This window comes from Mirounga angustirostris, unplaced genomic scaffold, assembly GCF_029215605.1.
Source record: "Mirounga angustirostris isolate CCGP_5_RB_7025 unplaced genomic scaffold, mMirAng1.0.hap1 SCAF_2, whole genome shotgun sequence".
Classification (NCBI taxonomy): domain Eukaryota; kingdom Metazoa; phylum Chordata; class Mammalia; order Carnivora; family Phocidae; genus Mirounga; species Mirounga angustirostris.
Genome location: NW_026991710.1, coordinates 195,350,990 through 195,366,113, shown reverse-complemented (window position 1 = coordinate 195,366,113; position 15,124 = coordinate 195,350,990). Strand labels below are relative to the sequence as shown.

The following is a 15,124-nucleotide window of genomic DNA, read 5'->3' as shown; positions in this document are numbered from 1 at the left end:
TTACCCCATTTTTAGATCACTTGATTAGTAACCTTCATTCCATCGGTAACCTAATTCCCCTTTGACAGGTAGCCTAACATAGGAATGCCTATGCAGGGGAATAGTCTAGACAAGAAAAATGTAGCCAAGATTTTACCAAATAAATTCTTGAATTATTTAACAGAAATGAATAGAGTTCACCAGTTAGCCAGGACACATGGCTAACCACACAAAAGATTTCCTACTCATAGTATATGTATCTAGTTTCTACATTAACATAAAAAATGTCCTTCTGAACAGAGTAGACTAAAGTCAAAATGCTGTTGATTGATAGCTTCAACTCTGTCCTCTGTTCTATCTTGTGCAAATAATGCAACGTTTCTAGGTCATGGGTGCCTTCTCTAGAAAAAGCTTGATGGGCCAGGTCCATGATCTAAGTGTTTGTCAAATTTTGATTTGTTTTACTTTTTTGACATGATTTTTGTCTTTCAAAACTGAGCAGTGCTGACACATAGCAGAAGCTCAACAAATATTTGTTGAAATGAAATTTTACTGAGAAGGGCTTTATGGAAATCAGATAAAAGCAAGATGCTCCTGCTACAATGTGTGGATGTGCTGGATGAGAGGGAGGGTTGATTATAAGGCTAAAGGTGCCCCACCTACTCTGGACCACTCTCTCCCTATGGTTGGCCCTGAGGGAGTTTCATCAAATCACCAGGTTTTAACAAAGCAGTTTTAAATTCTGGATCTAGATGATATTATGGGGGGGGGGGTCAGTTTTAACATCTTCTGAAACAAATTTACTAAGACAAAACCCTCATACATTCAATGTCATTAAAAAATTAAAATTGCTATTCAAATTATTTCATGACTCATTTTGAAATATGGCAAACCCTAATAGGACAAATCATCTTTAAGTTCCCCGACTTTATGAGCTGCACAATGCCTCTGCTTGCCATTAGATCTGTATGATGTGGATGCATTTATCACATGCAGGGGAATGAACAGGAAGATGCAAGTAGGGACTAAGCAGGCATCCCAGCCATTACATGACCAGAGTTCCCGTGATGCAGTTCAAAGATCTTAATCCCCTAAGAGCAAAGATAGCGTCTAGATGTAAGGAGACAACTTTGCAAAGTAAGGGAAATCGCTTTATAGCATGTTCTTCTCTACCTAATCACTTTTTTGATGACATTAGTAAATGTCTGTACTAATCATAATCCAGACTTGGGGGGAGTGTCATTTTCTAAGCCGATGCCCCTTGATAACTTGATTGTACCTGTACATCCAGGATTCTTACTGAGAGCCTATAATCTGGAAGGCAAATAAATGTCATCCAGGCGGTAGATTCTGCATGAAGGGCAAACAGAAAGACTTAATATCTCATGTAAAAGGTTGCATGAAATCTGAAAAGTGCCCTCTCTTCCACATCATGGAGAAAAGTTAAATTAGAATAAATCTTGATAACTATGTTGTAAATGGTGCTAAGATTCAAAGGGCAGCTTTAATCCTTGTCATGGTTTACACCTACTATAATTGTGTCCCATATAATATTTGGACAGACTGTACTAAAAAAATTGCTTGTTTATCTGAAATTGAAACTTCCCTAGGTGGCCCGTATTTTAGCTGGCAACCCTGTCTGAGAGACCAGTCACCTTTCTTCCAATTTCCACTTTTCAGATCCACAGAACAGGAGGAAGACATTGACAGGGAGGGACTGAAGTCAGAGCTAAATAGCTGTTCTCTCATGACCTCCAGCAGCTGTTGCCGACGTGTTCCCTTCCTGTGTGTATGTGGGACATGATTCCAAGCCTGAAGCCTCTCCAGTGGAAGAGCTATCCATATTCCCTCTGTGGTCTCCTTGCCAGGAACTTCATCCACAGAGCAGCTGTTGCTTTTTATTAGATCAGGCAAAGGAGGCTTGGGGCTCCAGCTTATCGGATGGGGAGGAGGCCACAGCTTTGGAACATGCAACTGGCTGGTGCTGGACTGATGCACTGTACCCCACGGTCTATCTACAGCATGCCCACTGAGCCCCACAGCCTGCAGACACCACCTACAGAAGTATTCTCCACTTTCCAGAAGTCTTAGGAAACCTCAGAGAAAATCATAGGGAGCATTCCCAGATGTTCATGCGGTAGATTTTAATAGTCTGTGAGGAAAAAATCTGCTCAAAGATGTGGATCTCCATATCTTATGGAAATTTTGTAGCTCCCATGTTTTTTTTACAAATGATGGAATAGAATTCCAAACAGGCTGGATGAGATTAAATCCACTTCTTTGCATTTGTCTATCAGCAGCACTTGCAGGCTGATGTGTAATTACCACAGACTCTGAAACGAGACTGTTGGGGTTTGAATCCTGGCTCTGTCACCTCCTAGCTGTATAACCTTGGGCAACTCATTTAACCTCTCTGTGTCATTTATAAAGAGGATAATCATAGTGTCCACCATACAGAACTGTTGTAAGGATCAAACAAGCCAACATGGACAAAACAATTAGAATAGGGTCCGTGTATCACAATCCCACAGACACATACGAAACTATTTTTATCACGTGAGGTTTTAGCCCTAAAAAAAAACTGAAGAGGGCTGCCGATTGGTTTAACATTCTTTGATTTTGTTATTATAAAATGCTAAGTTTTTCTGCTTATTTTGGAAGCCAGTGACATACATACTTCTTAGGTGATCTTCACACTAGACTTCACAAATTTTATATTTGTATGGAAGAATAAGAGTAGATACACAAGCATCCTAGCAAGTCTGGACAAGAGCAAAGGAATCGGGACAAGGACATCACAATTTCATCTTGACAATACCAGAAAAGCCAACCTGATAGCTTGTTCAAACATACACGTTTGTAGATTCATGCTGGGAAATCTACCTCCAATCATCCTTCAATTCCCACGTATTTAAATTTAAAAAGGATGTCTTCAAAGTGAATACTCTGATACATTTCTCAAGTATCCATTTCTCATCAAGTCATGATGGTTCCAGCATGATCAGCAATATTTCAGAGGCAGTCACTGAGGTCAAAGAGCAATGAGGCCTCGTTTTAGTTAGAGGTCCACCTACCAAACTGACGAAGGTCCAAGCAGAGATTGGCTCCCTCCACTAAGGTGGTGTTTCGGCAAATGGTCCACAGATTGAAGTACATGTAGACGGGCAGGGAGGTGAAAGCCGTGACCCCCAGCCAGGCCAGCATGAAAAGGTACGTCAGCATAATAAACTGCAACAGAGAAAAAGTCGAGAGAGAAAACATGAAATCTACTAGAAAAGAAGAATTTTGCGACTAATTTACAAAATCCAATTTGAAGTGTTAAGTGCCCTCTTGCACAGCTTGTTATCACAACACTGTGGGAAGTGCACCACAGGAAGCTGAGAGATGCTAAATAACATGGGTTCTGTGAAGAACCTGCTGGAAACCCTCCTCATGGTAGAGGTGCCCAGCAACAAAGAAAGAATCCATCTGCCTCGTAATGTCTGTTTCATTCATGTATTTGTCTCAAAAATCTCACCTCACATTTTTTTTTAGACTTTAGAAAATAGTAACTGGTATATTTACAGGGTATATTTACAGAATATTTACAATATTCTGCAAAGTTCAAACTTTGTCCATAAATTTATATTACAACTAAATGAGCACCATTCATACCATAAAGATGAAGCTACTTATGTTTATATTTAATACTGTAAGTGTGGTAATTCTCAAGTCATTTTAGTATTAATGATAGAAGTGATACTTCTCCTTTTCGGTGATCTGTGAACTTTAAATCTAAAGCCTTCTTTCATGAATATTAATTTTATTTTTGCTATAGAAACATAGTAAAATGTGATTTTAAGTTTGAAAATAAAGGGTTTTTTTTTTTGCTTGTTTCAGAAATATTTTTAGTATTTATAAAATGAAGAAAAAGGCTGTTAATGTGCCCAGATACAGTTGAATAAGAGACTTAGTTTCGGCATCGGTTAAATGGATTTTTAGTTCAAGCGTGACTTAGATGCTGACTAGAAAGACAGATGCATATCTTGGTAGATGGATGAAGAGCTGGTAAAAGATAGATAGACGTATTCATGTTGCTTCACATCACTTATCAATGATTTAATCCATATTATCTATGTATAAAATTGTCTCCATAAATATACACCTTGAATTGCCTAAGCTAACACTTGCATTAACAACTGTATTTCAGAGGTAACTGAAAAAGAACAGGTGTAAGTCACAATACCCTGAGGTTTAAGTGCAGGCTTGAATGCACATGTTGATATAAATTGATTATACCTCTCAATGTGTCACTGGATTCATTAGCGTATTTCCCACGATCACAAGAGTAATTCATTATATGAAGTGCCCACGTAGATAAACACCAACTAGAAACAGATGATAGGCAGACAGCCTCACGGGAGTTGCCACATTATTCTGTCACATGGTATTTTTAAATTTAATTTGACTTTTTATTTAAATTCAATTTAATTAACATACAGTGTATTATTAAAATTTAGTGATTCATCAGTGTGAACAAGACCCAGTGCTCATTGCACCAAGTGCCCTCCTTAGTGCCCATCACCCAGTTACCCCATCCTCCCACCCACCTCCCCTCCAGCAACCCTCAGTTTGTTTCCTGGTGTTAAGAGTCTCTTATGGTTTGTCTCTCTCTCTGTTTTCATCTTATTTTTCCTTCCTTTCCCCTATGTCACATGGCATTAATGAATCATATTCAGATAGTAGAGACTGAAATCAAGATTATCCCTGAAAAGTAGCTAAAGAAGAAAATCACTACCGTAGGAACTGTTCTGCTACTGTATCTGGTTCTTCTCATTTGAACCCTGTATCTGTAAGACTATAGCCTTCTCGGCCATCACTCATGTCCCTGACTGTAGGATTAACAAGTCATCTTCCAGGAAAACACAGAAAACATGAAAGAAGAAAAAAGCCAGGAGAGAGTTTTTAGAACTACATTCTTGCCCACTCTACAATGGTTGATTCATACATTTATTCATTCCTTCAATCCACAAATACTGTGTTAGCAACCATCGTGCATTAGTTCGTGCTCTATGCCCTGGTGATGCATAGGTGGGGAACTCAGTTTTCTGACTGCAAGGAACATTTAGTTTGGTGGACCTCATACTCCTACTAAGTGAAACACCCTCCCAGGTAACTCACATAGCAGTATGCTCTCTCAATCTTCAGCTTTGTTGTTTATGATTATATTTTGTACATGTCCCCTAAAGGGATATAATTTTACTTCCCTTTCTTTCTCCCAATTCAACTACCCTTAACTATATCTGCAAATCAAAATTGGAAGTTGGAAAGAGATGTGTTCTGTTTGTATATGCATTTCTGCATGTACCCGACGATGATCTGAATTTGCATCCTGAGAGAGATCCACTCCAAATTTTAATACCCCTCCTTCCCTCTTTATCTCTGTATACAGTGTATTGTGAGTACCTTACAGTATGACTTGTTTTAAAAGTGGCATTTTCTGAAAGATTTCCTGATGATTGTGCTGTATTTATATAATCAGACTCAGAACATGGGATGATCAGCACATGTGAACATATGTATAAGGGTGAAATTGTATTTTTTTAAGATTTATTTATTTATTTGATGGAGAGAGAGAGAGCACGTGCATGAGCGACTGGGGAGAGGGGCAGAGGAGGAGGGACAGAGAATCTGAAGTAGACTCCACACTCAGCATGGAGCCCCACGTGGGGCTTGATCCCACCACTGCAAGATCATGACCTGAGCTGAAACCAAGAGTTGGATGCTCAACCGACTGAGCCACCCAGGTGCCCCTGAAATTGTGTTTTTAATCCTTTAAACATACTCTATTAGCTCATACAGCAGTAGAATTCTATTTGAAAGTGTCTGAAATGTAGTCCTTGTACACCAAAAGCTAAGTTTCTATAGACACTTGGTTCCCTTCTGAGTTTCAAAGGCACCTTCTAGTAGACTTTTGAAGAGAAACAGTAGTGTATTCTGGCTTAACTTGAACACCTCAGGTCACGTTTTCAAAATGACAATACAGAATAAAATAAATACACGGAATGAAACTAAATCTCTTACTCAACTCTATTAATTTTTTGGTGATGAGTTACAGAGAGACTTTATGGTTTTGGTGAAATCTCAAACAAGTGAAACTCAATTCTCAGAAGACATACTAAAGTAACACTTTTGAAAATTGGTAAACTTGGTGTCACTGTCATGTTAGAACTTGCACATCTTTATTAAAGTTGTGTTGTGATTAATATAGAAATTACTGGGATTAAGGGGGTAGGGAATTCATACAACAAATAAGAAAAGAGTCAAGATAAAGCCAATGAGACCTGAGATCAAAGCTGTCTCCTGTAAACTGGCAAGTGTCACAGGATTTCAGAAACTCAGAACATAAACACATACTTTTTAATAATACTGCTTAATCTCCTCCCAAATTTGACTTCCTGTTAGTCTCTACTCTGCAATACTAATGGCTGGAGAGTGTGAAGAGGCAGCATCTGTCCTAGCAATGTCCTTGAACTATGATTCGGCAGACATATTCACACCTTTAGGTCCAAGACGAATCAAAGCCTGGTCTAAAAATATTAGAAAATAAAACCTGTTGAATATTAACTTCTTTAAATAACCGAAGGAACTGGAGTAAATATCCTTTACTGACCATTTACTCTTTTCATAGAATTATTTAAGTTTATATCACTTTTAGAATTTTTTTGTCTTGCTCAACAAATACTTAATGAGGGCCTAAGATGTGTTAAAGTATATCCAAGGATTTCAGTCAGAGAAAGCAATAAACACTTCCCCCTTGTTTTTCTCATCAGAGGAAATACAAATATTCCATGTGGACATCTAGACCATATCTGGTCTTAAAACACACTTGATTGTCTACGGTAAACATTTTGTGTGACTCTGCCAGAGAGAAAAGGGCATATTTCCTGGGTAATCTTTATTCTTCCTTTTTTCTGGAATTGGAATGAAGCAAATCAACAGAGGCAGTCTGGCTGCTGGCTCGGCATTCCTCTGTCCTCATGGCGTTCTGCACCCAGTCTAGGTAAGAAAGGTCTGCTGAGCCTCCACGTATTGATAAGCATGCTTCACGTACCAATACCCATTCACTTTTAACACTGCTAAGCTGTATGAGTTGATGAAAGTCATCTTCCGTTCTTTGCCTCTATTCTGTAAGAGGGTAGAGACGGATTGATTTATCAAGCACCAACATGCTACTCATTGTGTCCCTAACCTAAATGTCACATTTATTTAGCAATAAAGGGGGATTTATAGCACATTGATTAAAGGCACAGGCTTTTGAGCTGGATGGAGTCTGGCTGCTCATTATGCTGTTGTGTCTGCCTTTGTAAAATGAGAATACCTGCTAAATTGATCTTACATGATTTAGTGAGGCTGGAATGAGGTAGCACATAAAAATCATTTGGCATAGAACACAGACAAAATATTAGGTATTTTTATGCAAGAAAGCATTATTGTGACTGCTGCCATGACCATAAAAATATATGCTTTGGCTGAATGATAAGTCCGTACGGAATAAAGGAATTAGATTTCATTTCACGTGTGGAGAAAGTAAAAAGAAGAAGTTCTTGAGTCTGGGAAAGTTATTCAAGGCGGGCTCCCACTCGAGGAGAAAGGCTCTAGGAAGTTTGGAAACCACCCCAAAACTGAAGAAATCTTGTTAATGGAACTCCTCGGGGGAAAAAAGCCCTTTTGATGAACATTTTCATTATTTGCAACTGTGGATCTCAAGGCTAATTTATAGTCTCAAGAGTAACAGACATGATACGGCGGCTTGAAGCCCAATGCCCTGCACGGCTAAAAACCACTCAGAAGTCCCCGGAGGGTAATCAGCACGCCTCTGGCTACATCCTCTCTATCTTGGTTTTCCTTCTGTGCCAGGGAATTTCTCAAAAGCTTCTTTTGAAGGTGTTGTTCACTGTAGAATGGGACTTATAATTCAATAGGTTTAGATCCAAAGTGGCCTGGAACACTTAATCGCGTGATGGAAGGCGTGACTTTGGAAACCACCATAGGCACTCACGCTTGCTTTCCTCTGCAAGTCGCGATGCCCGAGCCGATCAATGGAGCGCAGTGTTAACAGAAGAGCTCTCTGCTGGGAGAAAGTATTTGCATGGCTACTAATTCATACGTTTGGTTCTAAGAAAGGCACAAAAGACCTTACTTTTGAATTTTGAGCGTAAACCTGTTACATTTCAGAGAATAGCAGTCCGTGGTCATGAAAGTATCCAAATCAAATGAGCTAAAAATATAATTCTATCTTCCTATGTAGTGTTTTATCTTAGGATCTGATAATTACTCGAACTGAAGAATTATTCAAAATGATCAAGTGTAGGGGCGCCTGGGTGGCTCAGTTGGTTAAGCGCTGGCTTCTGCTCAGGTCATGATCTCAGGGTCCTGGGATCTAGCCCTGCATCGGGCTCCCTGCTCGGCAGAGAGTCTGCTTCTCTCTCTCTCTCTCTCTCTGACCTCCTCCCTGCTTGCGCTCTCTCTGTCTGTCTGTCTCAAATAAATTAAAAAAAAAATGATCAAGTGTAGTCCTGGGTAAAAACAAAATGTACGTAATAAAATATCTCATAATTATCATGTTTATTTCTAGCTTTTCATTGCTAGTACTGTGACAGATACATATTCTGTCATCTGAGCATTAATAATAAATAATAAATATATAATTAATAATATATAAGATAATAAATAATAAGATATTCTTCTTTTTAACTGAGGAATAATGGACAGAAAACAGTATATTAGTTTCAGGTGTATGACCTAATGATTCGCTATTTACATACACTGTGAAATGATCGCCACAATCAATAAGTCCAGGTAACATCTGTCACCATACACGTCTCAAAATTTTTTTCTTGTGATGAGAACTTTCAAGACCTACCTCTTAGCAACTTTAAAATACGCAATGCCACATCGTTTGCTCTAGTCACCAGGCAGGCAGAAATAGCTCAGAGCCCAGATGTACTGTGATGAAGACGGCTGACTAGTGGATATTAGTCAGGAACACAGCCTCTGATCGTGGTTTTCAACCATGGCCACACAGGGGGAGCACTCGGCAACAATGGGAGAGAAGGGCTTTGCCCATGCAGACTAGATCTACATCTATACATTTTAAAATATCTATTTATTAAAGAGAGAAAGAGAGAGAAAGCGAGTGAGGGGAGGGGCAGAGGGAGAGAATCTTCCAGCAGACTCCCCGCTGAGCACAGAGCCTGATGCGGGGCTCAATCCCACGACCCAGGAGATCACGACCTGAGCTGAAATCCAGAGCTGGATACTTACCCAACTGAGCCACCCAGGTGCCCCAGACTATATCTATATTTTAAAACATTTCTGCAGGTGATTCTAATGGGCTTCTGGTGTTAAGAACTACTGCTCTATTGGAATCAATAAAGCATGAGGACTTCATTGATATTCATCTTTAGGATCTTCAGAGGACCACATCTGAAGTAAAAAAAAAGGTGAAGTTGGGATAATTTGCCAGAAATTTATGCCAGTGTCAGCCAAATGCATGGATGAGCGAGGCACTGGACATGAACCAGATTTCTAAATCAGAGTTTCTCAAATTCAGCACTATGGAAATTAGGGGCCAGCAAATTCTTTATAGCGGGAATGTCCTGCACCTGGCAGCAAGCTTAGCAGCATCCGTGGCCTCAGGCCACCAGATGCCAATTGCGTAGCCACCATTTCTCAATGTCCTCAGTGAGGAAAATAGCCCTTGGTTGAGAACGACAATTCTAACACAAAATAATACCGAATCAAAGAAAAGCAAATCAATACCTGAATATGCTACCACTACACATGCAAAATGGAGCAGCATTAACAATATTGAACTCAGAAGGCTCCAGAAAGCACACCATGTAAAGTTTACTGCAGAAAAAAATTATGTCACTTATTATGTAAATTAACTTGAAAATATGCAATCATCATCATCTTCATTGTCATCATGATGGCCCCAAACTACCTAAGCACAAGCAGTGATCAGAAAATTGTTTTAAAAATGATTTGCTACGTGTATAGCAGCTGCGTTCATCATTGCCAAAACTTGGAAGAAATGAAGATGTCCTTGAGTCAGTGAACGGATAAATAGACTGTGGTCCATCCAGACAATGGAGTATCACTCAGTACTAAAAGGAAATGAGCTATCAGGTCATGCAAAGACGTGGAGGGAACTCTAAAAATGCGTATTACTAAGTGAAAGAAGCCAATCTGAAAAGGCTACCTACTGTATGACATTCTGGAAAAAGTAAATCTATTAAGGCAGTAAAAAAGATCAGTGGTTGCCAGGGGCTAGGGGAGAGGGAGGATGAATGGGTGGAGTGCAGAGGGCTTTTAGGGCAGAGGGACTGCTCTGTGTGATGCTACCACGGTAGATACATGATATTATACATTTGTCCAAACCCCTAGAATGTACAACACCAAGTTGAACTAATGTCAACTATGACCTTTAGGTTCATTGGCTGTGGCAAATGTACCACTCTGGTGTGGGATTTTCATAGTGATGGAGGTTGTACATATGTGGGGGCCAGGGGGATACAGGACATCTCTGTACTTCCCACTCAATTTTGATGTGAACCTAAAACTGCTCTAAAAACCAACATCTCTTTTAAAATATACTCATTGTAATGTTTCCTTCTTTACTACCTTGCATCGGTCTCATTCACTGAACAAATCAAATGCAAGCACTTCAGAACGTAATACACAATCTGTCAGGATTTTGCACCTGCCTGATCGAACACCTTGATAACTGCAGTATCCTAAACATTTCATTCTAACTTTCAGCCTCCAGGTTACTCACAGAACTTCCAGATTTATGAGCCCCTTTTATTCATCAGTTCATTAGTAATTAAAATTTCCTGGGCGCCTGGGTGGCTCAGTTGGTTAAGCGACTGCCTTCGGCTCAGGTCATGATCCTGGAGTCCCTGGATCGAGTCCCGCATCGGGCTCCCTGCTCGGCAGGGAGCCTGCTTCTGCCTCTGACCCTCCCCCCTCTCATGTGGTCTCTCTCTCTCATTCTCTCTGTCTCAAATAAATAAATAAATAAATTAAATTAAAAAAAAAAAATTTCCTGTGTGTCAACAATGTGCACTGTATAAGGCCTTGGGTATGTACTGGTCAACAACAGACTTTAGTCACTTTTTCTCTGTGAAAACACAGTAAGTGTCCCTGTTCATCAACACGCTCAGCATATGTGTACGTGTACAAGTCGCCTGACTATTCCAACTAGACTGGAAACTCCCCAGAAGCAGGGACACTGTCTTGTACCTTTTCACATCACCAGTGCCCAGCATGGCAACTCAGTCTATGTAAGAAATCCTCAAAATAGTTAGCGAAAGAGATTTTACTTTTACTTTTTTTTTTGAGAGAGAGAGAGTGAGTGTGTGTGAGCGGGGAGGGGCAGAGGGAGAGAGAGAATCTTAAGCAGACTCCCTAATGAGCTCAGAGCCTGATTCGGGGCTTGATCTCCACCACCCTGAGATCCTGAAATCAAGAGTCGGACGCTTAACTGACTACACCACCCAGGTGCCCCGAGTTTTTACTTTTTCAAGCCAAGACAGGGTTCAAGTAAAATCAAGTAATTTTAAGAACAAAAGCATCAATGGCCTAGTAAAATACATTCTTTTCCAGCAAATATTACTATAGAGAACATTTTCTTTTAGTGAATGCTATTTTAATATCAATTATATAGCCAATGTGTGAAAATGTGTTTTTTTTGACCAAGGATTCCAATATAATAATGCGAAGCTTAGTAATTCCTCAGTGAACGTTTAAATTTTTACATCCTAATTAATGTACTTAGTTTCCCCACAAAGCAACATAAACTACAGAAATTAATATCAAAATGAGAAAAATAGGCAAAGAAACGGAGTCTCAAAAAACTGTGGTGATGGAATATAATGCAACCATCAAAAGGAATGAGATCTTGCCATTTGCAACGACGTGGATGGAACTGGAGGGTGTTATGCTGAGCGAAATGTCAATCAGAGAAAGACATGTATCATATGACCTCACTGATATGAGGAATTCTTAATCTCAAGAAACAAACTGAGGGCTGCTGGAGTGGGGGGTGGGGTGGGAGGGATGGGGTGGATGGGTGATAGACTTTGGGGAGGGTATGTGCTATGGTGAGCACTGTGAATTGTGCAAGACTGTTGAATCACAGATCTGTACCTCTGAAACAAATAATGCAATATATGTTAAGAAAAAAAAAAAAAAGAAGATAGCAGGAGGGGAAGAATGAAGGGGCGGAAATCGGAAGGGTAGACGAACCATGAGAGACGATGGACTCTGAAAAACAAACAGGGTTCTAGAGGGGAGGGGGCTGGGAGCATGGGTTAGCCTGGTGGTGGGTATTGAGGAGGGCACGTTCTGCATGGAGCACTGGGTGTTATGCATAAACAATGAATCATGGAACACTACATCTAAAACAAATGATGTAATGTATGGTGATTAACATAACAATAAAAAAGTAAAAAACGTGGCGAAGCATGATTTGTCTGTATAATATTACTGATTTAAGGGCAAAGTCATAAAATATACAGTTCTTGCTTTTATTCTAAAAGTAAGTATAAAAACAAGTATCTTTTGTATCAAGATTATTCCCAGCATAGCGGGCACAAAGTTCTTGGTTGGAAAACAGAGGTATCCATTAACCAAACAATACACTTGTTATCCATGATGATTACTTCATCCTTAACCGAGTGGCCTATTTAAATAACTATTACATGTATGAAAATATTTGGTACATCAACATTAATGAAACCAATTAAAAAAATTATTTCATTTCCAGTGGCCAGACGTGTCTTGAATTTAAAAATCTAACATGAGAAGCCCTTACATTTTACAACAGGTGTTTTCATTTTGTCAATGTCATTTTATGAGGCTAACTGAAATTTTCTGTCAACTTTTATGCTCAAAATCTGAAAAGAATGAGACTTATTTTCTTTTTTCCTATAACTGATGTGATAGTATCATTAATATCCAAAAAGTCAAGCTGAGATTGGTCTCCTGTCCCAGTATTTACAGTTTGGGTCTGAAACCCTGCATGGGATCTGCTTCAGATACATGTGGCAAATAAAATCCTGGTTCCTTCCTCCACAATGCAATGTTTTTTAACACATTATTTCCAAAAACTACCACTGTGCTTGAAACAGTTTATGTTTCCCCTCGTACTGAGAAACTAGTGTGACAGTGTATTGTTATAATCTAAAAAAAATGACCTTGCCCTCTCCAGGTTAGGTGTATCCTAGAGAGCATAGGCCTTATTGTAGGAACTCTGGCTTGCAGTCTTGGATCAAAAACGTTATTTTTTTTTTAAATTTAATTTCAAAAGACACTACACTTTAGAGATAGACTAGAATGAAGAGTTCCTTGATGACAACTTTACTTAGAAAGTTACCTTAGGACTCCCGATGGGCAGTCATCAAAACAGAAAAGTATGTGTTCTGTGTTCCACAGAGCATCCTTGTATTGTAAAAAAAGAGGTAATTCATGATCATGGATAAAAGCAAAGGTTAAAATGAGGACATCTCCGCAGTGAAGGACTTCCAATTATCACTGAGTGATCTCCCCAAAATGTCAAACAGAGAGCAGCTGATGAGTTACAAAAGACCCTCCCAAACAGGTAAGTATCCCACTAAATATTAGCCCAAATGCACCACAAAATGACAAGGCGAATCCTGATCAGGAGGGATCAGGAGGTTGGTGACGGGGCTGTGTGCCAGACGAGTCACTGATTTTCAGGTGGTGGTTTCCTCAGCTGTGAAATGAGAGTAATATCCATTTCTACTTCACGCAGTTGTCTGGAGCATTAAATGCCCTAGGATTTTGTAAACTGCATTACACAGCAACTGGCATTTATAAGCACCTAACAAACATTTCCCATTATTATTACTGCACTTATTATTAAAACTAGATTGTAGGCTATGAAAATGAACTATGAGTTATGACATATTGAATAGATTTAAAGGTAATTATATAGAGTGTAGACACACTGGTCTAAAATGCTGTGGTCAAAATCTATAAGCATCTGAGGCTAACGGGAAAGGTATTTGAAAGTAAATAAATAGAATACATTTCATCATCTGTAAAATGAGATTAACAATAGTAACTGTTTAATTTTGTTGCTTTAAACACCATATGCGGCACACTGTTGTGAGCTGAATGTTATTTTTCTCCAAAATTTATGTGATGAAGTCCTAAGCCCCAGTACCTCATAATGTGATCTTATTTGGACACAGGGTTTTTACAGGAGGTAAGAAAATTAAAGATGAGGTTATTAGGCTGGGCTCTAATCCAATATAACAGGTGTCCTGGAGACAGGGAGAGCTGAGCACAGACATGCATTCAGGGAGGACGTCATGCGGAGATGTGGGTAATGATCGGGGGATGCCAAAGATGGCCACCAACACACCAAGGCTCGAGGAACAGATTCTCCCGCATGGCCTCGGAAGGAGCCAACCCTCCCAACACCCTGACCTGGGACTTCTGGCTTCCAGAAATGTGAGACAATAAATCTCCACTGTTTAGGCCATTCACTGTGGTCCCTTTGTTATGGCAGCCCTCGCAAATGAATACACATACTTTCTGAAGTTTTTCTTGTTTTATTTGAGTCTTAGAGCAGGTAATTTGTGAAAAATAAATGTAGGAACCTCCAGAGAGAAGTACATTTAAGAATTCCATTACTTCAAAACTGTTGGGCTTAAAAATCTAAAGTGTCAGAACAAGCATAGATTCTGAGATCCACGTTGGTGTCATAATGGTAATTAGGAAATTTTTGGAAATGAGAAAACTTAGTGATGGCACAACACATACTTCCAGACTTCAAACTGTGAGACACTGAATGCCTCCCCAGTTGAAGCTCAATAAATACGATTTTTGGTTTAATATCTAATGGAAATTCAAAGAAAATAAGTATTTCTATATTCATTAAACTCATTAAGCTCATGTTTAAAGTATCGAATAAAATGTGTTGACTCGTACTCAACTAGGTGCCATTAAGTAAATTTTGTTACTTAAAGCATTTTTTTTATTTTTTTTAAGATTTTATTTATTTGCGAGAGAGAATGAGAGAGAGCATGAGAGGGAGGAGGGTCAGAGGGAGAAGCAGACTCCCCGCCGA

The 15,124-nt window shown here is 39.3% G+C and overlaps 1 protein-coding gene across 1 annotated transcript in view; it reads right to left on the bottom strand.

Annotated features, from left to right (window-relative positions):
* Window positions 1-15,124, bottom strand: part of GPM6A (glycoprotein M6A) — a 328,019-nt gene that overhangs the window by 10,378 nt on the left and 302,517 nt on the right. Inside the window, exon 4 of the mRNA XM_045879596.2 lies at window positions 3,054-3,207. Coding sequence (XP_045735552.1) covers window positions 3,054-3,207 — 154 coding nt within the window. The remainder of the gene's footprint in view (window positions 1-3,053; window positions 3,208-15,124) is intronic.